The sequence below is a fragment of the Lissotriton helveticus genome, chromosome 8 (genome assembly GCF_964261635.1).
Source record: "Lissotriton helveticus chromosome 8, aLisHel1.1, whole genome shotgun sequence".
In the NCBI taxonomy this organism is placed as follows: domain Eukaryota; kingdom Metazoa; phylum Chordata; class Amphibia; order Caudata; family Salamandridae; genus Lissotriton; species Lissotriton helveticus.
This window is the reverse complement of record NC_136069.1, coordinates 38532974-38557439: the sequence shown is the minus strand read 5'-3', so window position 1 is coordinate 38557439 and position 24466 is coordinate 38532974. Positions and strand designations below refer to the sequence as shown.

The window sequence follows — 24466 nt, the reverse complement described above, 5'->3', positions numbered from 1 at the left end:
CTCCTCTGGACAGGCCTCTCCTCCTCTGCCCTCCTCTGGACAGGCCTCTCCTCCTCTGCCCCTCCTCTGGACAGGCCTCTCCTCCTCTGCCCCTCCTCTGGACAGACCTCTCCTCCTCTGCCCCTCCTCTGGACAGGCCTCTCCTCCTCTGCCCCTCCTCTGGACAGACCTCTCCTCCTCTGCCCCTCCTCTGGACAGGCCGCTCCTCCTCTGCCCCTCCTCTGGACAGGCCTCTCCTCCTCACCTCCTCTGCACCCCTGGACAGGCCTCACCTTCTCTGCCCCTCCCCTGGACAGGCCTCACCTCCTCTGCACCCCTGGACAGGCCTCTCCTCCTCTGCCCCTCCCCTCCCCTGGACAGGCCTCACCTCCTCTGCACCCCTGGACAGGCCTCTCCTCCTCTGCCCCTCCTCTGGACAGGCCTCTCCTCCTCTGCCCCTCCTCTGGACAGGCGTCACCTCCTCCGACCCCTGGACAGGCCTCTCCTCCTCTGCCCCTCCTCTGGACAGGCCTCTCCTCCTCTGCCCCCTGGACAGGCCTCTCCTCCTCTGCCCCCTGGACAGGCCTCTCCTCCTCTGCACCCCTGGACAGGCCTCACCTCCTCTGCCCCCTGGACAGGCCTCTCCTCCTCTGCCCCTCCCCTGGACAGGCCTCACCTTCTATGCACCCCTGGACAGGCCTCTCCTCCTCTGCCCCTCCCCTGGACAGGCCTCTCCTCCTCTGCCCCTCCCCTGGACAGGCCTCTCCTCCTCTGCCCCTCCTCTGGACAGGCCTCTCCTCCTCACCTCCTCTGCACCCCTGGACAGGCCTCACCTTCTCTGCCCCTCCCCTGGACAGGCCTCACCTCCTCTGCACCCCTGGACAGGCCTCTCCTCCTCTGCCCCTCCCCTGGACAGGCCTCACCTCCTCTGCCCCTCCTCTGGACAGGCCTCTCCTCCTCTGCCCCTCCTCTGGACAGGCCTCTCCTCCTCTGCCCCTCCTCTGGACAGGCCTCTCCTCCTCTGCCCCTCCTCTGGACAGGCCTCTCCTCCTCTGCCCCTCCTCTGGACAGACCTCTCCTCCTCTGCCCCTCCTCTGGACAGGCCTCACCTCCTCTGCACCCCTGGACAGGCCTCTCCTCTTCTGCCCCCCTGGACAGGCCTCTCCTCCTCTGCACCCCTGGACAGGCCTCTCCTCCTCTGCACCCCTTGGACAGGCCTCACCTTCTCTGCCCCTCCTCTGGACAGGCCTCTCGGTGAAGGATTCTCTTTAAGGACAGAGGAGCCCAGAGTTCATTCCACCCCATCCAGCGCCTCTGACTCCGCCCTGAGCCTCGGGGCGCTATGCACAGGCCTTGAAGAGAGACACTGCTCCCCTGGACATGTCCAGAGGCCCCAGATGCAGCTGTGTCTCGAGGCGCTTTAATCCCAGGGTCTCCAGCATTGTTCAAACCCTCAGGTTAAAGCTCCCTCCAGATACTAGGCGCTACACACTTGACAAGTGTCACTCAAAGTGATGGAATGACAGAAATTTAGCCCAGGGCCCTGATCCGCTTCAATTAATGATCCATCTCCAGAAAAGTGACCTTTTACCCGGAAGTGTCCTCTCTGGAGGGGGCAGATCTCTGGGGTATTTCTGGCTTGTGGTGATGATCGTGTCACTGCCCCCTCCTGCACCCCACTCCTGATGTCTGTCCCTCTGGGGGGTCACACTGTGTGTATCTCTTCCTGTGCACAACTTGTGAAAATGTTTAATCCGAGGCGCCTCGACTCCCCCCCCCCTCCCTTCTCGTTCACGCTTTATAAACCTCCTAAAACAAATAGAGAATAAACCCTTCCCTGGGAGACTGCTGCTGCCTCTCCCTGGGGACCCGTGTAGTAGGTTAGGAGGGCCCCCTCTGCTTCTCCTTGTGGGAGGGTCCTCTCTGCTTCCCCTGTGGGAGGGGCCCTTTGCTGCTATTCGTGGGAGGGGCCCCTCTGCTGCTCCTTCTCCTTTGATAGAGAAGGGGGGAGAGAGATGGATGAAAAGAGGGAGAACAAAAACAGAGAGAGAAAAGGGGAGAGAGAGAGGAGAGAGGGGGAGAGAGAAAGTGACCCAAGAGAGGAGAGAGAATGAGAAAGTGATGGATGAATGGAAAGAGAGATGAGGGGGGAGAGATGTAAAGGGAAGAGAAACAGAGGGAGAAGAGGAAGGGGTGGTAGAGAGAAAGAGAGCAAGGAGGGGAGGTAGAGGGAAAGCGATAGGAGAGGGAGGGGATGGATAGATGGATGGATGGATGGATGGATGAATGGATGGGTGGATGGATGAATGGATGAGTGGATGGATGGAATGGATGGATGGATGGATGAATGGATGGGTGGATGGATGGATGGATGGATGGATGAATGATGGGTGGATGGTTGGATGGATGGGATGGATGGATGGGTGGATGGATGGATGGATGGATGAATGGATGGATGGGTGGATTGGTGGATGGGTGGGTGGATGGATGGATGGATGGACCTGGTCAGAACCGGTCGCTCCACTCGCTCCTTGGTGTGCCTTACTTGTGCCCCCGATCTCGCCTGCAATTGTGCCAGATATCGTATCGATATTGTTTATTAACCTGTATTTGTGCCAGATTGTGCCCCCGATTTCGCCTGCATTGTTTTGGTGCCATTTGTTGTGCTTCTTAACCCTCCCCGCTCCCTGCCGCTGCTCCCCCGCGGCCCCACCCCCGTTCCCTCTAGCATCCCCGGACCTCGCCACCCCGCTCCCGCCTCCCAGCTGCTCCTCCCTCCCACTGGTAAACATAAGAGAAGTCCCGCGAGGTGAAGAGCTGTGACCGTCCTGACCTGGTCAGAACCGGTTGCTCCACTCGCTCCTTGGTGTGCCTTACTTGTGCCCCCGATCTCGCTTGCAATTGTGCCTGGTATCGTATCGCTATTGTTTATTAACCTGTATTTGTGCCAGATTGTGCCCCCGATCTCGCCTGCATTGTTTTGGTGCCATTTGTTGTGCTTCTTAACCCTCCCCGCTCCCTGCCGCTGCTCCGCCGCGACCCCACCCCCGTTCCCTCCAGCATCCCCGGACCTCACACCCCGCTCCCGCCTCCCAGCTGCTCCTCCCTCCCACTGGTAAACATAAAGGAAGTCCCGCGAGGTGAAGAGCTGTGACCGTCCTGACCTGGTCAGAACCGGTCGCTCCACTCGCTCCTTGGTGTGCCTTAATTGTGCCCCCGATCTCGCCTGCAATTGCGCCTGGTATCATATCGATATTGTTTATTAACCTGTATTTGTGCCAGATTGTGCCTCGGCCTCGCCTGCATTGTTTTGGTGCCATTTGTTGTGCTTCTTAACCCTCCCCGCTCCCTGCCGCTGCTCCCCCGCGGCCCCACCCCCGTTCCCTCCAGCATCCCCGGACCTCACCACCCCGCTCCCGCCTCCCAGCTGCTCCTCCCTCGCTCTGCCCCCCCCCCACTCTCCACTTATGACAGAGTGGCAAACGCGCAGCATTCACGTGCAGCGGGCGCGCCAAAGGTAAGCCCGTCTGCGCCCGTCCGTGCCTGGACCGCGCCCAGTGCTAGACCCCCTGGCTCCCGCAGAGGCCATCCCTCCCGCAAAACATACGACGCCGCACCCCTCACTGCACTCAACACCGGCCGACTCCCCGATTGCCACCAAGCCACCCCAGGACTCACCCATGGACCCTTCACCTGCCAAGCCTGCACGTTCTGCTGCATCAGGACCCACACTACAACCGCACATGCCAAACAGAGCTCCAACAACAACCACCTGAAGTGCATCCTGCTCAACACCCGTTCGGTCCACAGACACACCATTGAACTATGGAACCTACTCGACACCATAACTCCGGACGTCGCCTTTCTCATGGAAACCTGGATGAACGCCTCATCAGCGCCCGACATCGCCATAGCCATCCCGGACGGATACAAGATCATCCCAAGGGACCACATCAACCAAACAGGAGGAGGCATCGCAATCATCCACAAGAACACCATCCGCATCTCGACCAATTCCGACGACACCCTCACAGCCACCGAACACCTTCACTTCCAGATACACACCGACCCCAAGACCACACTGAGAGGCACCCTCATTTACAGACCCCCAGGACCCCGCACACAATTCAGCGAAGACATCACTGACTTTGTCAGCCCACACGCCCTCCCCTCCGTTGACTACATTCTCCTAGGGGACCTCAACTTCCACCTGGAGAATTACAACGACAACAACACCACCACCCTGCTGGACAACCTCGCCAATCACGGACTCAAACAACTGGTGAACACCCCCACCCACTACGCCGGACACACGCTCGACCCAATCTTCTCCTCCAGCAAGCACATCTCCTTCAGGCACTCCACCGGACTCCACTGGACAGACCACAGCTGCGTCCACTTCAGCTTCAGAAAGAACACAACTCACCACTTCCCGCAACAGGTCCCCCGCAGAAACTGGAACAAAATTACCGCTGACCAGCTCACCACTTCACTGAATCAAAACGCTTCCGCCAGATCAACGGACCCAAATGAAGCAGCCATCAATCTCGCACAGTGGATCACCCACTGTGCTGACGACCTAGCACCCCTGAAAAACAATCCCAACAAGCCAGGAAGCAAAAAAGCCTCCTGGTTCAACGACGACCTCAAGAACTCCAAAAAGAACTGCCGCACCCTCGAGAAAGCCTGGCGAAGAAACCCAACCACAGACAACATGACCGCCCTCAAGAATGCCACCCGCAAACACCACCAGCTGATCCGCACCACCAAGAAGTCAGCATTTAAGGATCGACTAGACAACAACGCCCACAACAGCAAGGAACTCTTCAGCATCGTCAAAGAGCTCACCAATCCCAGCGCCGGCAACAACGACATCACTCCCTCTCAAGACCTCTGCGACTCTCTCGCCTCGTTCTTTCACAGCAAGATCGCAGACATACACAACAGCTTCGGCGACCAGACCACTGCCCCTACCACTGAACCGAAACCCCCCACCGCCACCCTCCGCGCCTGGACCCCGATCAGCACCGAAGACACCATCCGCATGATGAACTCCATCCACTCCGGATCGCCTACCGACCCATGCCCCCATCACATCTTCAACAAGGCCGACTCCACCATCGCACCCCAACTCCGGGACATCATCAACTGCTCCTTCAACACCGCGACCTTCCCGGAGAGCTGAAAGCATGTCGAACTCAGCGCCCTTCTGAAGAAACCTTCAGCAGACCCCACCGAACTTAAGAACTACCGCCCCATCTCGCTCCTCCCATTCCCCGCCAAAGTCATAGAGAAGACCGTCAACAAGCAGCTCGCCGCCTTCCTTGAGTCTAACGGTTCCCTCGACCCTTCACAGTCCGGCTTCCGAGCCAACCACAGCACCGAGACCGCCCTCATCGCAGCCACAGACGACATCCGAACCCTACTCGACAATGGGGAAACAGCGGCCCTCATCCTCCTGGACCTCTCCGCAGCGTTCGACACGGTTTGCCACCGCACCCTAGTACAACGCCTCAGAAACGTCGGGATACAAGATAAGGCATTGGATTGGATCATCTCGTTCCTAGCCGGAAGAACCCAGAGAGTCCGCCTCCCCCCTTTCAGATCAGAGGCCACCGAAGTCCTCTGCGGCGTACCACAAGGATCATCACTCAGCCCCACCCTCTTCAACGTCTACATGAGCCCCCTCGCATCCATCGCACACCAACACAACCTAAACATCATCTCCTACGTGGACGACACTCAGCTAATCCTCTCCCTCACCAAAGACCCTACCACCGCCAGAACCAACCTACACGAAGGGATGAAAGAAGTAGCCGAGTGGATGAAGAACAGCCGCCTAAAACTGACCTCAGACAAGACAGAAGTCCTCATCCTAGGATCATCCCCCTCTGCCTGGGACGACTCCTGGTGGCCCCCGGCTCTTGGCAGCGCACCCAAACCAACGGACCATGCTCGCAAACTGGGCTTCATCCTAGACTCCTCCCTCTCGATGACCAGACAAGTCAACGCCGTCTCATCATCATGTTTTAACATCCTACGCATGCGCCGAAAGATCTTCAGATGGATCCCCATCGAAACAAGGAAGACGGTCACCCAAGCACTTGTCACCAGCCGACTGGACTACGGTAACACCCTCTACACCTGAACCACAGCCAAACTGCAGAAAAGACTTCAACGCATCCAGAACGCCTCCGCTCGACTCATTCTGGACATACCTCGACAAAGCCACATAGCGGAACACCTAAGAGACCTTCACTGGCTCCCCGTCAGCAAGAGAATCACGTTCCGTCTCCTCACCCACGCACACAAGGCCCTCCACGACCTAGGACCCAAATACCTCAACAATTGCCTCACCTTTTACACTCCCACCCACCAACTGCGATCATCCCATCAAGCCCTCGCCACGATTCCACGCATCCGAAGAGCCACCATGGGAGGAAGATCCTTCTCCTACCTGGCGGCGAAGACCTGGAACTCCCTCCCCACCCACCTCCGTCTTACCCAGGACCACCTCTCCTTTAGAAAACAACTCAAAACCTGGCTGTTCGATCAATAGCGAACCCCTCCCCCTTAAGCTCCTTGAGACCCTCTGGGTGAGTAGCGCGCTATACAAATTTCTGATTGGATTGGATTGGATTGGATTGGATGGATGAATGGATGGGTGGATGGATGGATTGGTGGATGGGTGGGTGGATGGATGAATGCATGGGTGGATGGATGGATGGATGGATGGATGGATGGATGGATTGGTGGATGGATGGATGGGTGGATGGATGAATGGATGGGTGGATGGATGGATGGATGGGTGGATGGATGGATGGATGGATGGATGAATGGGTGGATGGATTGGTGGATGGGTGGGTGAATGGATGGATGGATGGATGGATGGATGGATGGATGGATGGATGGGTGGATGGATGGATGGATTGGTGGATGGATGGATGGACGAAAAGAGGAGACAGAAAGAGAGGAATAGGGAGAGATAGAGAGGGAGGAGTGAAGGGGAGTGAATGAGAACAGATGGATAAAAAGAACAAAAGATGGAGGAGGGAGGGAGAGAGGGAGAGACAGGGCGGGAGGAGTAAGGGAGGGAGAAAGCGACCCAAGAGAGGAGAGATAATGAGAGAGTGATGGATGGATGGATGGGAAGAGAGAGAGAGAGAGAGAGGGATAAGGGGGAGAGAGGTGGAGTTAAGAGAAAGAGGGGCAGAAGAGGTAGATGGTGTTAGAGAGAGAGCGATCAGAGGGGAAGGACAGAGGAGAAGAGGGAATTGGATGGATACGAAGGGAAAGCGCAAGAGAGGGAGGGAGGAGTGAAGGGGAGATAGAGATGGTGGAGAGAGAGAGAGAGAGGGCAGAAGGAGAGAGAGGGAGAAAGAGAGGAAGGAGGGGAGGCTGCTTCTCCTTGTGGGGGTGCCCTCTGCTTCTCCTTTGATAGAGAAGGATAGAGAGAGATGGATGGATGGGTGGTTGGGTGGGTGGGTGGATGGATGGATGATTGGATGGGTGGACAGATGGATGGATGGATGGATGGATGGATGGAGGGACAGATGGATGGATGGCGGATGGACGGATGGATGAATGGATGGGTGGATGAATGGACAGACGGATGGGTGGGTGGATTGATGGGTGGGTGGATTGATGAGTGGATGGATGGGTGGGTGGATGGATGGACGAATGAATGGATGGGTGGGTGGGTGGATGGATGTCATGAGCCACGGTGGCCACGGTGGTCGTGTGTTCATGACGAGCTGAGCTCATCATGCCCACACACATTTCATTAGAACGATCGCACAGCAGGGGAATCTGCCCAGCATGCGAGCGTTCTAACGGTCATGACGAGCTCAGCTCGTCATGAGCACACGAGCACTGTGGCAGCATCCAAGGTGTTAAGATGGATCGCACAGCGTACTTTCTCTCAGTGTTTAGCTGTTCTCTATCACAGCTCTGCCCAAGTATGATAACCAGGGCAAGGCTGAAGGCCACTACTCTGCGTCACTCCCAGAGCCCGTCTGTGATAGTTTGCCGATGGCGCGCATAACCTGGAACAGATAAGGCATTCCAAACTATCGAACGCCTTTTCAATATCTATAGAGAGAACTGCCGCAGATGGGGCACGACCGTGGTCCTCCCCCAATATGCGGAGCAATCGTCGCACATTAGTAACCGTGTTCTGGGTTGGAATAAAGCCAGCCTGGTGCCGGTGGACCAGCTGTGTCATATATGGAAAGAGCTGTGTCGCAAGGATTCTACTCAGAATTTTATAGTCTGAGGTTAACATAGATACAGGGCTGTAACCTGACCTATCTGAGGGGTTTCTCCCGGGCTTCAACAAAGGAAGAATGACGACCTCCCTAGTAGAGGTCGGAAGCATATCAAGCCGTCCGCGCTTCTTTAAAGACAGCCAGCAACTTGGGGGCCAAACAATCGATGTAAGCGGAATAAGACTCTATAGGAAGCCTGTCGGTTCCGGGAATTTTATTACGCCCTATATGCTTTACCACGCTCCATATTTCCCCAAAGTTAATCTCCTGCCCCAACAGCTCTGCCTGCGTCTCCTCTAGTCGCGGCAAAACTATTTCTGCAACAAAGAAAACTGATACTGTCCCCAGTAGCCTTTAAGCTGCTCCGGTATAACTCGGTGTAATAATCCAGAAACAACCGATTAATTCCCTGCTGGGTATACACCAATAGCTGGCGATAATCATGTCTAACGTCGCAGTACCATCTACCCATATTTCCCTGACTCAGCGTTGGGCCTGTAGAAGTGCCTCGCCTAGTGGCTCCATTGCAAGCCCCCCGTGCTGCAGTCCAGCCAGCGCATCCTCAGCCTCGATAAGCTCCCTATCCAACCGTTTCCTTGTGCCCCCAACTCTAGACAGGCATTTCCCTTGTGTCACCACCTTCAGGGTATCCCACTTTAAACTTCTGCCATTGGTAGATAACCATTTGGTGGCAAAATAACTTAAAACAGTCTCCCAAAGGTCCTCACGGAACGTGGTTTCTCTTAGTGCCTCAGGCTGTAGGCACCACGAAGGGACTCTCGGTCTACCCTCTACTCACCTTCCACACCAGCAGCACCGGAGCATGGTCCAACAAAAAGTGTCCCAATGCACACGTCTGCACCGCAGCCGCCTCACTTGGCAGCAAGAAGCAATCGAGCCTACTAGAGACATTGTGCGCAGACATATAACTTGTGTATTCCTGCACTCAAGGGTGTGTCTGGCACCAGATGTTGAGGTAGCGCAGACAGTCCATCACCTCCCGCAAAGCAGTCGTCATGTTGGGCTTAGTATGTAGCTCCGGAGAGTGTCTATCTAAGTTCCCATCAAGCACACAGTTAAAATCTCCTGCCCATATTACTGACACTTCCACATACGGAAGTAGTAACTGTTCCAATATCTGATAATACCCATCATCATAAACATTTGGGGCATAAACATTCAGCAAGCATATCTCCATCCTGTCTAGTGCTCCATGCGCCACTACATACCTTCCCTCTACATCTGCCGTATACCCATACACTCAAAACGGGACTTGTGGGTCACCAAAATTGCCACACCTGGGCATATGTGGAATAAGGGGCCCAGAACATCTGCCCTCTCTATTTCTTGTGTAACTTTTGAGTTTTGGGGTCTGATAGGTGTGTCTCTTACAGTAATGCCACATGCACCCCCTGTCTAAGGAGATAGGCCTGTACCATATAACACTTCACAAAAGAGTTGAGCCACCGCACATTCCACGTTTCAATTTTGAACTGCAGTCAGTGCCAGCCACTAACCAGGCAACCTGTGGGCCACGTGCTGCAATGGGTAACTCACTCTCATACAGAACAAAGTCAGCCTGAGAAGATTATAGTGCCAGGCTGAGGAGATGCAGCGGCAGCAGGCACACTATGGTAGGCCCCGGTCGCACCCTCCCACCCTTAGCCACTACACACACGCACCCACACCCTCAATTATATACTAGGCATACCTTTTCACACAACAGATCCACAATTCACAAAATGACTAATAGAAAAGGAGAAAGAGAAGAAAGAAAAAAAACAAGAAACAAATGAAGTGGAGGGGGAATATAGGCACCGCCCGTGTCATATCAGTGCCCATCCTATTCACGCCGTGCATGGTCTTGAATTTTGGTCATCAACACCCCAACTCAGGCCAGCCGCCCCGGCACTCCACCGCCAGGGTCAAGTGCATGACCCCCCACCGGCAGTGAGCAGCATCAAACCTACTGTTCCAATATCCGTTAAGGGATCTTCAGGTTGGGGGGGTTTCTTCTAACACATCCCCATACTAGTGTCCGGGTTAGAGGCAGTGACCTCTTCCAAAAGGGCTCTCCCAGCCTCAAGCTCAGCTTGCAACAACGATGGATCCACTCTCTACAGCCGTCGTCCCACGTAGTCTGAGTCCGGCCGCTCCATATCCAAAGAACCATAATGAGCACAAATACTCGTTAGTTCGAAAGAGAGGCACTTCTACTCAGCCCCTCATTGCCTGCCTGTCCTCTGTGTCTGCTTCGTACCAGAGCTTTGCACATCCTCACCTCGTTGGGCTAGAAATCTCCTCTCGCCTCACTTCTTCAACCATTCCCATACGGCCTCAGTGGTGGCGAAAAAGTGAGCACGATCTCCATCGATGAACTTCAATTTAGCAGGATAAACGAGAATATACTGTAGATTCATTGCCCCCCGATTTCTGCGTCACCCCCCAAAAGGACACCCTCTGATGTTGCACCATGCATGAGTAGTCAGGGAAGATTCAGATGGTGTGGTTATCGAGAGTGGGATCACCAAGTCAATGAGCGGTCTTGAAGATGAAGTTGCGATCCAAGTAGCTTAGGATCTTTGCGATGAGTGTACATGGCGGGGCTCCCGTCGGGGGCGACTGCATAAGGGCTCGGGGTCTGCATTCAATCATGAAAAAAGATGCAGTTCGGGCAAGGGAAGTGCAGTTTTGATCCAGTTTTTAAGGAAGATTTCAGGAGCAATGCCCTCCTCTTCTTCCGGGAATCCAACAAAACGTAAATTACATCCCTGGGAGCTGCCCTCCGCATCCTCAGCTCTCCGCTCCAAGACCACTGGCTTGGTGGACAAGTCAGCGTGGGCCCCCTTCAGGCCGGCCACCTCACTCTCCAATTCTGACACAGTGTTTTCAGTGGCAAGAGACTGCCACTGTGCAGAAGTTGACAAATAAGAATCTAACATTTGGAGACACTGCATCTACTTTTGCTTGCACCGCTGCACTTGAGCTCCAGAGGGGTCCAAGTGTTTTTTTACGCATTCTGGAGCGCACTTTTTTGGGGATCTGTCCTCGGTGCACCCTGTGCTGTGTATTGATCCATCTTCATCTGCTGGGCCCACCTCTGTAGTTTGTCCTTGCCCATGACGCTGCACCCTAGTCTCAGGGCAGTCATTAGTTCAATGAGTATGCTATGTAGGGACCCCTGTCAGTCTCAAGTCGGTCCTGTATGTATAAGTAGGGTGATGTCTCGAGAGCCACCCGCAGGGAGCAAGCCAGAGCCGAGCACTGCAACCGCGAGGACCCACCATGGAGTATCCAGCACCAATTCAAGGTGTAGTATCTACCTCCCTCGAGTGAAAAATGCAGCATTGAGCAGAACATAGTGCTCAAAAAGTGTCCAGGAGGAACAAATGTGGATCTGGGAGTGGACCAGCCGGGGCCAAATGAAGCAGAAGTAGCAGCAGCGAGGTGATGTGCCCGAGGGACTCCCAGAACCGCAGTTCCCTATATGGGTCACAGAGGTCGCCTGGCGTAAACTCATTGGCCCCTATGTGTAGCAGACAAAGCCCTTTACGTAACCAAAGTTCACCACCCAGGCGGAGGTGAAGTATCCTGGCAATCAGCTATGGGTACCAGACACAGAAGTCTATCACTCCCGGTGTCCAGGCCTCAGGCAGGGCCCCGCCCCTGGCATTGGGCCCCGATCGGGTTGATTTCTTTCACAGCCCCCGGCTGCACTAAGCATGCCCGGCATGGGGGGGGGGGCAATTTCAGTAGCAGCGCCATGGCTGTAGAGAAAGCAGATCTATGACCAATGCTCAGCCTCACCCGTATCCAGATCCGGGGATGGCGGTGCAGGCACAGAACAGCGGGATGGGCTGGAGAAATGTTGGATTCTGAACAGGCAGTCTGTGGTGCTCCTCAACCCGCGTCTGCGTCAGCTGCCATCTTGGCCACGCCCCCATCAGCTTTTTCATAGTTAATCCTTAAAAGTGGTGTATTGGTGATCAGGCGAGCTAATCTGTTTTAGGAACCAATGAGCTGGCCCTTTAATCCTTCGTCGTACCTAACTGGATGTTTGGATTATGGTGAAATGTTTATGGAGTGGTCTGGTGATTATAGGGGTGGACAGTGGCGGCTGGTAACATTTGAAAGTAGTGAGGCGAAAAATTACTGTCAAACTAAAATTAAAGAATTGCGGGCACTCAATACCTGACAATATGTCTAGTGGTACTGGGCTCAGCACGCAGTTATGCCAGTGAACACCAACGCTGCCCTGTAACGTCCCCTCTTTCCCGCATGCTGCAAGCCATCTACAGGTTCCCCATTCACCTCAGGTCTGTTGCGCAGCAGCTATGGCGGAAGTTTGAGCCCCTCCTCACAATGCCGAACCCTGTTCAACCAGGCAGCCGTAGAGGTGGAGTGCCCTCCCCTTTCCGTATGGGTCACAGAAACTTTTCCCCCCTCATCCACATTATCTCCCACCCAGACTCCCCCTCCAGCCACCCTCAAGGAAAACCAAACAAAGCGTTTTCAATCTTGTGGCTCTTCTTGATAGAAGATGAAAATAATCTTCAATACATCTGCCAGAGGCATAATTCTGTTACAAATATCAAGTGGGCAAAGAATTGACAAAAAATAAGGCAAATAGGCAATACATGTAGTCACAGCCGGCATTACGGGCAGGGGGGGGTTGGAAATGGGGTCATACTTGAGGGGATGAGGGGGGAGGCGGGAGGGGTTTGGAAACAACAACATAATACAACAACAACAAATATATTTAAAATAAAATAAAAATAGTAAACTTACCGTCCGTAGAGACTCCGTCCCGACTCCTGCCGTCCTGGTTCAAGTCCTGCAGGCAGCACGTCATCAGAAAGGCGGCGCGGCAGGCAGCCTCCCTCTCCACCGCCGCAGGTTGATTGGTGCAACAGGCTGCCCCAGGCTACGTCATTTTCTCTCTGTATGCTGCTGCTGCAGCATACAGAGTCAGGGACAGGGTGCGTTACTCGAGGGCAGGGGGGAGTGGCTTGGGGGAGTGGCTTTCCCACTGTTGTTAATACTGTCTGTTTGGGCGGCCTCAGGCTGCCCAAACAGACAGTATTTACAACAGTGGGAAAGCCACTCCCCCAAGCCACTCCCCCCTGCCCTCAAGTAAAACTCTAAACCAGGAAGTTCTGCTTTCTCGCCGTGCGAGAAGGCAGAAACAATGGTAGTCATATTAACGGCAATAAATACACTACCATTTGTTTCTGCCTTCTCGCACAGCGAGAAAGCAGGGGGGGCGGTGCCCAAACGCCCCCATGGAAGAACCGATCATATACATTTGTATCTAGAGTTTTATGGGCGCTGCCAGTTTTCCAAGACTCTGTCTGTCTTGGTGTGCGCACGGGGGCACGATTGGTGTGGGCTGCTTTCAACCTACACATGCACGAGGAGGGGACGTGTCACTGTTAAGTGTTGTTGGTGGTTGTAGCGTGTCCCAAGATCACATGTGTGTATATTCTTTTCCGGGTTCGGCATGCAGAGTGTAACTTGCCCTTCCCCAGTGGTGCCCTTTCTCTAACTTCTTTTTAGGCTGACTCTGGGCTCCTTTTTTTTTCTTCTAAACTTCCCATGGTCTAGTGTGATCTGCCATCTCACTTATCATGAGGCGAAGGGAGTTGGAAAGTTGTTCCAAAGCCCTGAGGATCACTGATCATGCCGTTGAGTAGTGCCGCTCGCAGCCGTGTTTGAAGGGCGCATTTGTGCTTTTTACTTTAGCCACTTCCCTGGGACTAACGTTACCGGCTTACTGTGACTCTGTGCCCATTTGGGGGTAGCTTTCCACCATCGAGAGCGGGACTGCGAGGACCAGCAGTCTGAGCGTGCTCTCCACCGCCGCAGCTGGGGCCTCTTCCCGCCCTCCACCTTCCTGTATATATCTGTGACTACTTCCGCGATCCGCGGGACGCCCGCGGGTGAAGCCCGGGCCAAGGACGGGCCCGTTTAAGCCCATTCAAGAACGCTCAGGGACGGGACGGGCCACCCCCCTTACATCTCCACATCGGAGGTCCTGACTGTAAGTTTTATATTCATATCATCGCTTTATTTGTACCACAATGGCTCTGAAGGATGGTAGGATTAAGGTGGCCAACGCAAACCTAATTGGATCCATGGACAAGTTTATTTCCAAGGTTAATACTGCTATAGATCAGGGGATCACGCCGATGGAGAGGCGGGTTTCACAGGACTTGGTACTTGCCAGAAGGTCATCCATGGGGCATATTGCTAATGCACGGACACCCGACCAGCTTGGTCAAACCAGTAATATTGGTGCATCTGTGATCCCAGAATCCCCAAACACCGGCTTGGCAGTTTGTGACCTCGACCATTCCTTTACAGGGAATCAGTCTATGGCCTCCGATTTGTTATTGCTAACATCTCCCAAGTTACTAGGTGAGGCCAGCCCTGTCAGGGAGCACAATACCAGGCACCTACATGAAAGACGTCAAGGGGCTATCCCAAAGTATAAACAGGGGCTGGTCACTGTTATCGATCAAAAGAAGGAGAAGTTGCCCAAACGTAAGGGAACAATAATGGCTGAAAAGAGGCAGTCTTCCGTGACTACTCAGGCAATTGTAAATTTATCTAGAAGATCTCACATCCATGAGAGTGCCGTCCCAGGTTGAGGATTAGGATAAGAGTCTAGAGAGAGGGGTGGAAATGGAGGACCCCTTACTGGCCAAGGTAGGCGATTTACTTAAACTCCTTCTTCGTCCAGTAGAAGATAAGTTATCTAAGATTGAACAGAAGCTAAGTAAGATCGAGTCTATATCATTGGGAATTGTTGACTCCCTGAAAAAGGCAAACACAGTTAGGGCCGCAGCTCCCTCAAATGAGTTTCGGACAGGGGGAATTGTTACTGATCCAATAATCCCGCTAGTTTCGAATACAGTTAAACAGGCTGCAGCTGCTCCTTTAATTAAGGTACCAGTAAAAGCTACAGCTGTAACATCAAGCCAAAGTAATTTAGCACGTTTGAAAGAGGGTGACGGGGCTCCAAAGGAGCCTGCTGGTGGGGAGGGGAATAAATATCGATTTACCACCAGAAGTAAGCCCATACTTGGTCGTTTTAGCAGGGGTCCCGGTTCTGAGAAAGGACGATCAAGAATCTTTTTTGTCCTTAAGGAACAAGGTGATTGACTGGCTAAATAAATATAGACCATTACCAACGCATATTTCAAGTACAATACTTATGGTGCAAAGGGTTTCCTGGGTGGGACACTCGGTTAAGGACATTAGGGGTGATTGCGTTTTAGTTAATTTTAAAGACCCTAGGACAGTGGGACATATCTGTAGCTGGAAACAGCATAGCCCAGGTGCTTCTATTCTATCCCTCCCTTTGTCCTATTTTTATCCCCCGGGTTATATTCCAACTACAGGCGACGGCTGGACATTAATACAGCGGAATGGGTGGAGATTGACCAATGGGGGTCGGCTCGAGTCCTTGTTAGCCCCGAGCCAAACCCTTAGTCAAAACCGGTTTAGTGGACTGGAGGCTGTCGATTGACTTCATGTACATGTAGGGGTTTCCTCAAATACAACTGCCCCACCACGAAGCAGTATTACCAGTCCCTCTAGGCTTCTTCAGTTCCCAGGTCTCGAACTGCCAATCTCGGTTGTAGCAACTCGGGGGGGCAACATAGAAAATGGTCAAGGCCCTGATTCCTCTCAAGGTGGGTTGATCCCTTGTAGTGGCTCCACTAGGAATCTCAAAATTGTCTCTTGGAATATAACGGGCTTGTGTAAAAAGTTATCCCTACCGGATTGGAATACTTTTATTGATGACTATGATCTGTGTAAATTCCAGGAAACATGGAGTCTTGAGCCATTGTACAAGCCCGGTTTTTCTTGTTTCCATGTACCAGCTATCTCCTCCGGGCGTGGCCGTCCATCTGGAGGGCTGATAGTATGGGTTAAGGCTGCGCTCAACTGTAAAATTACTCACCATCCATGTGTATCACCGACCTGTTGAGATTAACAATTAAGGACTCAAAGGACGGTGTCACCTTGGAACTTTTCAACATTTATGTCAGAGGCTTGCAAGGGGGGGCAAAATCCCCAACCATCTCCATTTTGTCTGAAATACTTTCATCCTGCCCTTCTGACTCCTTATTTTTGATCGCCGGTGACCTAAATTGTACATTTGAACCTCTGGCGGTCAATGATGTTGTAGGAATACATGATGAGGATGCTAGATGGAGCATACCACTATTATTGATCCCGCCAGTGAAGAAATGGTCGCCGATTGTCATACAATTAAATGCACTAACGCTGGAACACGGTCTAATAGCAGTTAATGGGTGTACGCCCTCTGACTATTTGGGAGCCAATACATACAATAGGGTTTCCTGTCCAAGCAGAATTGACTATATTTTGGCTGATAAAAGGTTATGGAAATATGTGATTGATATGTCTGTCATCCCATCTATTCATAGTGATCATAATCCTTTGTCCCTTTGCATGCGGGAATTGTTGCAAAATATGGAACATCTGATTAGTACTAGACCCCAGATGCTAACAAAGGCAATTATCCCATCTAACTGTGAAAGGTATATCAAATGGCAAAAATTAATTTTGAATGAACAGAAAATTAGTGCTCTTGGGGAGATTGTAAGTAACCAGACCCTCAAACTTTCTGTAGCCTGTACGAATGAGGTGGGACCCCCCGGGGTGGAGACAATTTATGCTGAAACAATTGACCTGATGGGCTCTCTCTTTCTGGACACCCAGGCCCCTAAAAAGTACCTCACGAACAGGAAACCAATAGAGCAGTGGTTCAATATGGATTGCAGGCAGAAAAAGTCCATACTAATACTTGCTGTCAAAACTCGCAATCCTGCTAAGGTACGCTCAGCAAGACTCCAGTACAGGCAAGCCATCTCAGAGGCGAAAAGGGCATGGGAGGAATCACACTGGGCTAGCCTGAAGACAGCGAGCCAGTCTAAGAATGGCGGGCTCTTTTGGGCATTGGTAAGAAAATCCAATGGTTGCGACCCGGACCAAATCCCTAATTACATCACTGACAGGGAGTGGTTTGATCATTTCAGGAGATTGTATGCAGGGAACGAGGTTATAGAGAAAAGTGGCCACTCAGGTCACTCTATGGCATCTAAGTTGACCCCTCCAGGCTTCTTTGAGCCTGTAGGGAAAAATGAGGTGGTGGCGGCTCTAAACAAAATTGTATCAGCTAAGGCGCCGGGACAGGACGGAATACCAGGCGATCTGTTTCGAGCCAATGCTGAGCAATGGGCCATATATTGTGCATTTCTGATTAATGCCCTCCTCGAGGGATCACCAGTCCCAAGTTCTTGGAAAGGGGCTGAGGTGATCCCCATTTATAAGAAGGGGCCCAGGGGGGACCCTGCCAACTGGATCACTGACATAACCTCGACAGACCGAATATCGACTGTACAAAATATCGATGAAAAATTATCGACTACAAAATTATCGATTGCCTATACTTAAACAACAAAACACAAAAATATCGAAACCACATTATCGACTAAAAAAAACAACGACTACAACAATATCGACTAACAACATTATCGATTTCTAAAACATCGATTATCACATCTTTAAATGAAAAACTGACAAAATATCGAATACAAAAATATAGATAGCAAATTTATCGTTTTTTTAAAATATCGAAATTACTACATCCTTGAATAAATCACTGTATTATCTTAAAATGTAGTCATACTATTCATATTTATTCACTAATTGTTTCTAAAAAGCTATAAAACATACTATATATTTTCCTAACATTTATAACACAAAATAAATACAAACATACATTTTATAATACATAAACAATGTTTCGAACAACTAAACATTTCTTACTGCAAATTATATATATTCCTCCACTTTAAAAATATAAAGATAACATTACCTATACAAAATAAGGCCTTACACATTAAATAAACGTTAATTGGCGTCACCCATATAAGGAAAGCAATTAGCATAACAGGTTAAAAATTCAAATCCACGAATTAAAACAGACTATCAATTTAAACAACCAATCCTACTTCAGAAACTATTAGACTAATACTATATAAACAAGATTACAGCAAACTAAAAATGCAGCCTAAATCTCCTAACTAAAGGAAGACGAAACTCTGCAGGATTTCTGAAAGAAAACGTATTGACTTCAACATAAAGACAGCTACACCTATATAAAGTAAGTACTACTACATTATTGTCCATCGAAAATGTAACTCTCAAACCTCACACCTATGTTTAAAAGCCAAATACCTAAAATATATGTTTTTTTTTTACTATTTATCCTACAGACAAAAAGAAAATACAGAAGACCTAGACAACACCTGGACATCAAAAGTTAAATATAAATAAGTAAGTATATAATTTAAATGTAACTTCGACATTTAATAGATAGGTAACTAAATAGAAACTAGCTAAAAACCTCTACCAAAATATCATAAATAGTTATAAAATATTTGTACACATTTTCTCAACTTCCACAGGTACAAAAATATATACACAGAAAATAACAGTTTGAAGAACATCAACACCTGAAAAGAACTACTTGAAATCATAAAAAGATTTACAGGTAAATCAGAAATGTGTTAAACTGTATTATTAGAATACAACATTATTTTATCAAAAAATTTAATGACATTCTCTTTTAATTACCTCCTAGCACTACAATACAAGCATGACTGAAGGAGCTAAATTCATTTATTCAAAAAAAAAGGGAAAATGCTTCTTTGTTACTTGGGATATGTCTACACTCAAGAGAAACAAAAAGATTTGAAAGTTTTTTGGAAGTGTACAAAATATTATGCCAACAAATGTTATGGTAGAGCTATAACTCAGGAAACTACTGTTACTTATACTAAGGAACATAATCACCCACCCAATGTAACAGAAATAGAGATTAGACAAATGCTAGATTCCCTTAAAGAAGCTAGTACTAGTACTGATCAACCAACAACTGCTATTCTGAAACACCATTTAAGTGTACTTCCCCAACATGCTTCTAGCCAATTACCATCTATCGAATCCCTAAAAAAAACTATAGCTAGACAAAAAAGAGCAACATGCACTACTCCTCCCACACCAAAAACTTTTGAAGAAGTGCAAATTCCCCCTGAACTCTCTGTAACTCACAATAAAGATGATTTTATACTCTATGACAACAAATGTAAAGATAAAAGAATGATACTGTTTGCCACAGCAAACAACATGACTAAACTTACCCAATGCCAAACTTGGATGATGGACGGTACTTTTTCTGTATGCCCCAAACCTTTTTATCAATTATACACTATCCATGGTCATTTCCAAAATGCTAATATTCCATTCCTTTATGCCCTTCTACCAAACAAACAGCAAGCTACCTATCAAGAAATACTAACTGAAGTCAAGCAACATACTAACAACTATTTTCCACAAACAATTATCATTGACTTTGAAAAAGCAATGATAAACAGCATCCTTAAAACATACCCACACACAGCAATACAAGGTTGCTATTACCATTTTAACCAATGTATCTGGCGACATCTACAACAATCTACCTTGAGTATCCAATACGCCACTGATAGCACTATTGCTTATCAAATAAAAAAACTCATTGCCCTAGCCTATGTTCCACTGACAGATGTAACTGAGCACTATAACTTGTTAATAGACAGCCCCTACTATAAAAGAAATGAAGAAAGACTAAGCCCTATGCTTGACTACTTCGAAGACACATGGGTAGGAAGGCTACACAGATCAGGCCATAGAAGACAACCCAAATACCAAATAGCTTGGTGGAATGTCTACCTTAGCACACTAAATAAGGAAGCAAAAACAAACAATGCAGTTGAAGGATGGCACAATGCCTTCCAAGCAACTACAGGCCGAGGAACACCTACCCTTCACAAATTAATACAATCCTTACAAAAAGAACAGAGTTACCAGGAGCTCCGAATGGAGCAATCAGTAACTTGGATCGGACCTAAACTCACCAAAGATAGGAAAAAAATGTATAACACACTTCAAAGTCAAGTTACCCTCTATCCAACTAGCAAAGGACTAGACTATCTATCAATGATTGCAAAAACTATTCTTTAAAACATAACATAACTATACACGTTACATTAAGCATTTTTTTTTTAAATTCCTTAATTTTTACATGTAACAATTTGCAATTAAATTATCAAATACATAATATTAACATATATAAAATGTATTTAGATAATGTATTTACAAAATGTTACATACAACGTAACTAAAGCAAAAATTAAAACAGTTTCCCCACCCATAAAAAGTTTTGTAAATACTGACCTTTCTGTTGCACCTTCAAACGTAATCCAATTCCAAGCAATCCATACGACACCATAGCAAAAACCCATACAATCCATGGAAGCCCAAACAAAAATGCAAAAATACAAGCAAATCCATAGCGACTCCTCTCCAATGTAATACACACGATATACCATTGAAAACCCGAAAATAGTAATTTTTAAAAAAAACCGCTCCTGGAAAACGTGAAAACCAAAATATTTGTGTGCAAAAATAAGAGTATATAATACTCGTCACACAACTCTGATCGAAAAAGAAGGACCTCCTCAAAAACAGTAAAACGCGACGATAACCTGGAAAAAATAAAATACATACCCACCCACACAAAAACACCCATACATATATAAAAAGACATATTTATACACCAAACATATTATCTTTTCGTAACATTTAAACATATTAGCTCACGTCACACACCTACAACTAAAACGCGGTAAAAATGAAATATCGTACACTCTACCTAACACCGAAAACACAATCTTCTCTTAATAACCCTATGTACATAAACTTAAACACACCACACATACACTAACACTAACTTAATTAACTTCTAAAATACAATAAAAACAAACTTACCCTCTCTAACGCGAAGCAGCATCCAACCGCGATCTGTTGAAGCACCAAATAAGCCTAAATAACATTACGCGGTTAAAAAGTAGTCCCTGTATACAGCAAAAACCTCTTTATTTCTATATTCCAACACTTTAAAAAAATACACTGAGTATTATATTAAGTGTAAATAATTATTTAAATTGTAGAAAATTATTTCTTAAATATTCATTACTTTCAAATAATTATTCAACTGTTATCTGTTACTTTAAATAATATTTTATTATTTATATATAAATTTTGAAAATTATCTATATGTTAAACAAATGTGAATATATAACCTTGTTACAAATAATTTGTTTATAAAAATAGCTCATATTAGTTTAAACATTATGTATGTATATAAAAATGTATTTGTGTGTTTATCTATGTAAAAATTTATATTATAAATATGTTAAATATTCATAATATTAATTTGTAAAAAAAATATGATTACTTTGTAAAAAACAAAAATGTTACTGTTATAAAACAAATATACATATTTATCTATGACAATATATTCAATGTCTATGTGAATAAAATAATTGTTATTAAATGAAAAGTACATATTACCAATTTGTTTCTTTAACTAATTAAATTACAATATATGTGAATAAACATATAATTATTTAAATATCATTTATTTGTTAAAAACATATATATGCACTTCATATATTTTGTTGGATAATAAAAACTGTTTACTTACAATTTTCAATAGAAATAAAAAATACATCTCTACTTACAATTTATTTTTTATATGTTAATAAAATGTTTTTCATTTATTCCATTTAACCCTGTGTATGTTTCCTTCTTTATTATTCTATATGAATATTAATTACATATGAAATATTCTATTTAAAAATGCATTTTACATTTTAATAAATTTAAAAATGTATTTATCTTTTAACTACTACAATAACAATAATTATAATTAATACAAAATTTTTCTATGTAATTTTAAAACTTTGTTATGGTATCCTACCAATAATAATTATTTGTATTAAAAATGTTTTCTTATTTCCACTGCACCAATTATAAACTCACAAAACCATACTACACATTAAAACCATACAAATTACAATTCCCACTTCACCAATTGTAAACTCATGGAAGGTGCTGGACACTGAACCCATACTAATTACTATTCCCACTCCACCAAGTATAACATCAGGGAAGGTGCTGGACACTGAACCCATACAAATTACTATTCCAACTCCACCAAGTATAAACGTAATTTTTACCCTGTACCCCTGTACCCAAAAACCCCAAACTGACCCTGAACCCTAAAAATACCCCTTTACCCAAAAACTGAAAACTTACCCTGAACCCTAAAAATACCTCTTTACCCAAAAACTGAAAACTGAACCTGAACCCTAAAAATACCCCTTTACCCAAAAACTGACCCTGAACCCTAAAAATACCCCTTTATCCAAAAACTGAAAACTTTCCCTGAACCCTAAAAATACCCCAGTACCCAAAAACTGAAAACTGACCCTGAACCCTAAAAATACCCCTTTACCCAAAAACTGAAAACTGACCCTGAACCCTAAAAATACCCCTTTACCCAAAAACTGAAAACTGACCCTGAACCCTAAAAATACCCCTTTACCCAAAAACTGAAAACTGACCCTGAATCCTAAAAATACCCCTTTACCCAAAAACTGAAAACTGACCCTGAACCCTAAAAATACCCCATTACCCAAAAACTGAAAACTGACCCTGAACACTAAAAATACCCCTTTACCCAAAAACTGAAAACTGACCCTGAACCCTAAAAATACCCCTTTACCCAAAAACTGAAAACTGACCCTGAACCCTAAAAATACCCCTTTACCCAAAAACTGAAAACTGACCCTGAACCCTAAAAATACCCCTTTACCCAAAAACCCAAAACTGACCCTGAACCCTAAAAATACCCCTTTACCCAAAAACCCAAAACTGACCCTGAACCCTAAAAATACCCCTTTACCCAAAAACCCAAACCTATAACATTTTAAATATAATTATATACTTACAAATACTTACGTTGTAATGGTATGCGTTGTAAAAGTACCTGCGTTGTAAAAACATTCGTTGTAAATACATGCGTTATAATGGTATTTGCGTTGTAAAACTTTCGTTGTAATGGTAGTGCGTTGTAAAAGTTGCGTGGTAAACGTTGTATACCTTTAATAAATATTATTATTTCCTTCTTTATTATTAAATTACTTCCCACTCTATTCCCCTATAAACCCACAACCCGCTACAGGAAATAAAAAATGTAATTTAACATAATTAGCAAGTAATCAATTAAATTAAATTAATTACCAATGAAATTTTAAATAATCAACAAATATTTTTTAATTAACAATTAATTAAATATTACTAACAATTAATACATTTACATATTTAATGAATTATAATTAAATTACTTCCCACCTTATTCCCCTATAAACCCACAACCCGCTACATGACATAAATTATTTACATTAACATAATTACCAATTAATCAATGTAATTAAATTATTTACAAATTAATTTTTATATAATTAAAAAATATTATTTAATTAACAATTAATTAAATCTTACTACCAAATCATAAATTTACATATTTTATTAATTATAATTAAATTACTTCCCACCCTATTCCCCTATAAACCCACAACCCGCTACATGACATAAATTATTTAAATTAGCATAATTAGCAATTAATCAATTAAATTAAATTATTTACCAATTAAATTTTATATATTTGAAAACTATTATTTAATTAACAATTATTTAAATATTACTACCAATTAATACATTTACATATTTAATTAATTATAATTAAATTACTTCCCACCCTATTCCCCTAAAAACCCACAACCCGCTACATGACATAAATTATTTAAATTAGCATAATTAGCAATTAATCAATTAAATTAAATTAATTAGCAATTAAATTTTATATAAATAAAAAATATTATTTAATTAACAATTAATTAAATATTACTACCAATTAATAAATTTACATATTTAATTAATTATAATTAAATTACTTCCCACCCTATTCCCCTAAAAACCCACTACCCGCTCCTAGAAATTATTATACTATTTGAATTAATTTTTATATTTATTAATTTTTTATAAATTAATTTGCAATATAAATAAATAAAAAATAACATATATTTAATCATGACTGTCGATAACACAACTTTCGATATTCTTAAAACCGATATTTTGACTTTCGATATTTTTAAACTACTAGAAATAACGATATTTTTTACTATCGATATTACTTACTCGATATTTTTTCAATCGATATTTTTTAACATACA

The 24466-nt window shown here is 46.3% G+C and overlaps 2 protein-coding genes across 2 annotated transcripts in view; one reads left to right on the top strand and one right to left on the bottom strand.

Moving 5' to 3' along the window:
• The window catches only part of LOC144772291 (uncharacterized), a 60921-nt gene extending 59635 nt beyond the window's left edge, over window positions 1–1286 (bottom strand). Inside the window, exon 1 of the mRNA XM_078656520.1 lies at window positions 1202–1286. The gene's annotated coding sequence lies outside the window, so the exon portion shown is untranslated. The remainder of the gene's footprint in view (window positions 1–1201) is intronic.
• LOC144772297 (uncharacterized) overlaps window positions 1–24466 on the top strand; it is a 444202-nt gene that overhangs the window by 313304 nt on the left and 106432 nt on the right. The window contains 1 exon segment of the mRNA XM_078656524.1: window positions 17165–17186. Coding sequence (XP_078512650.1) covers window positions 17165–17186 — 22 coding nt within the window.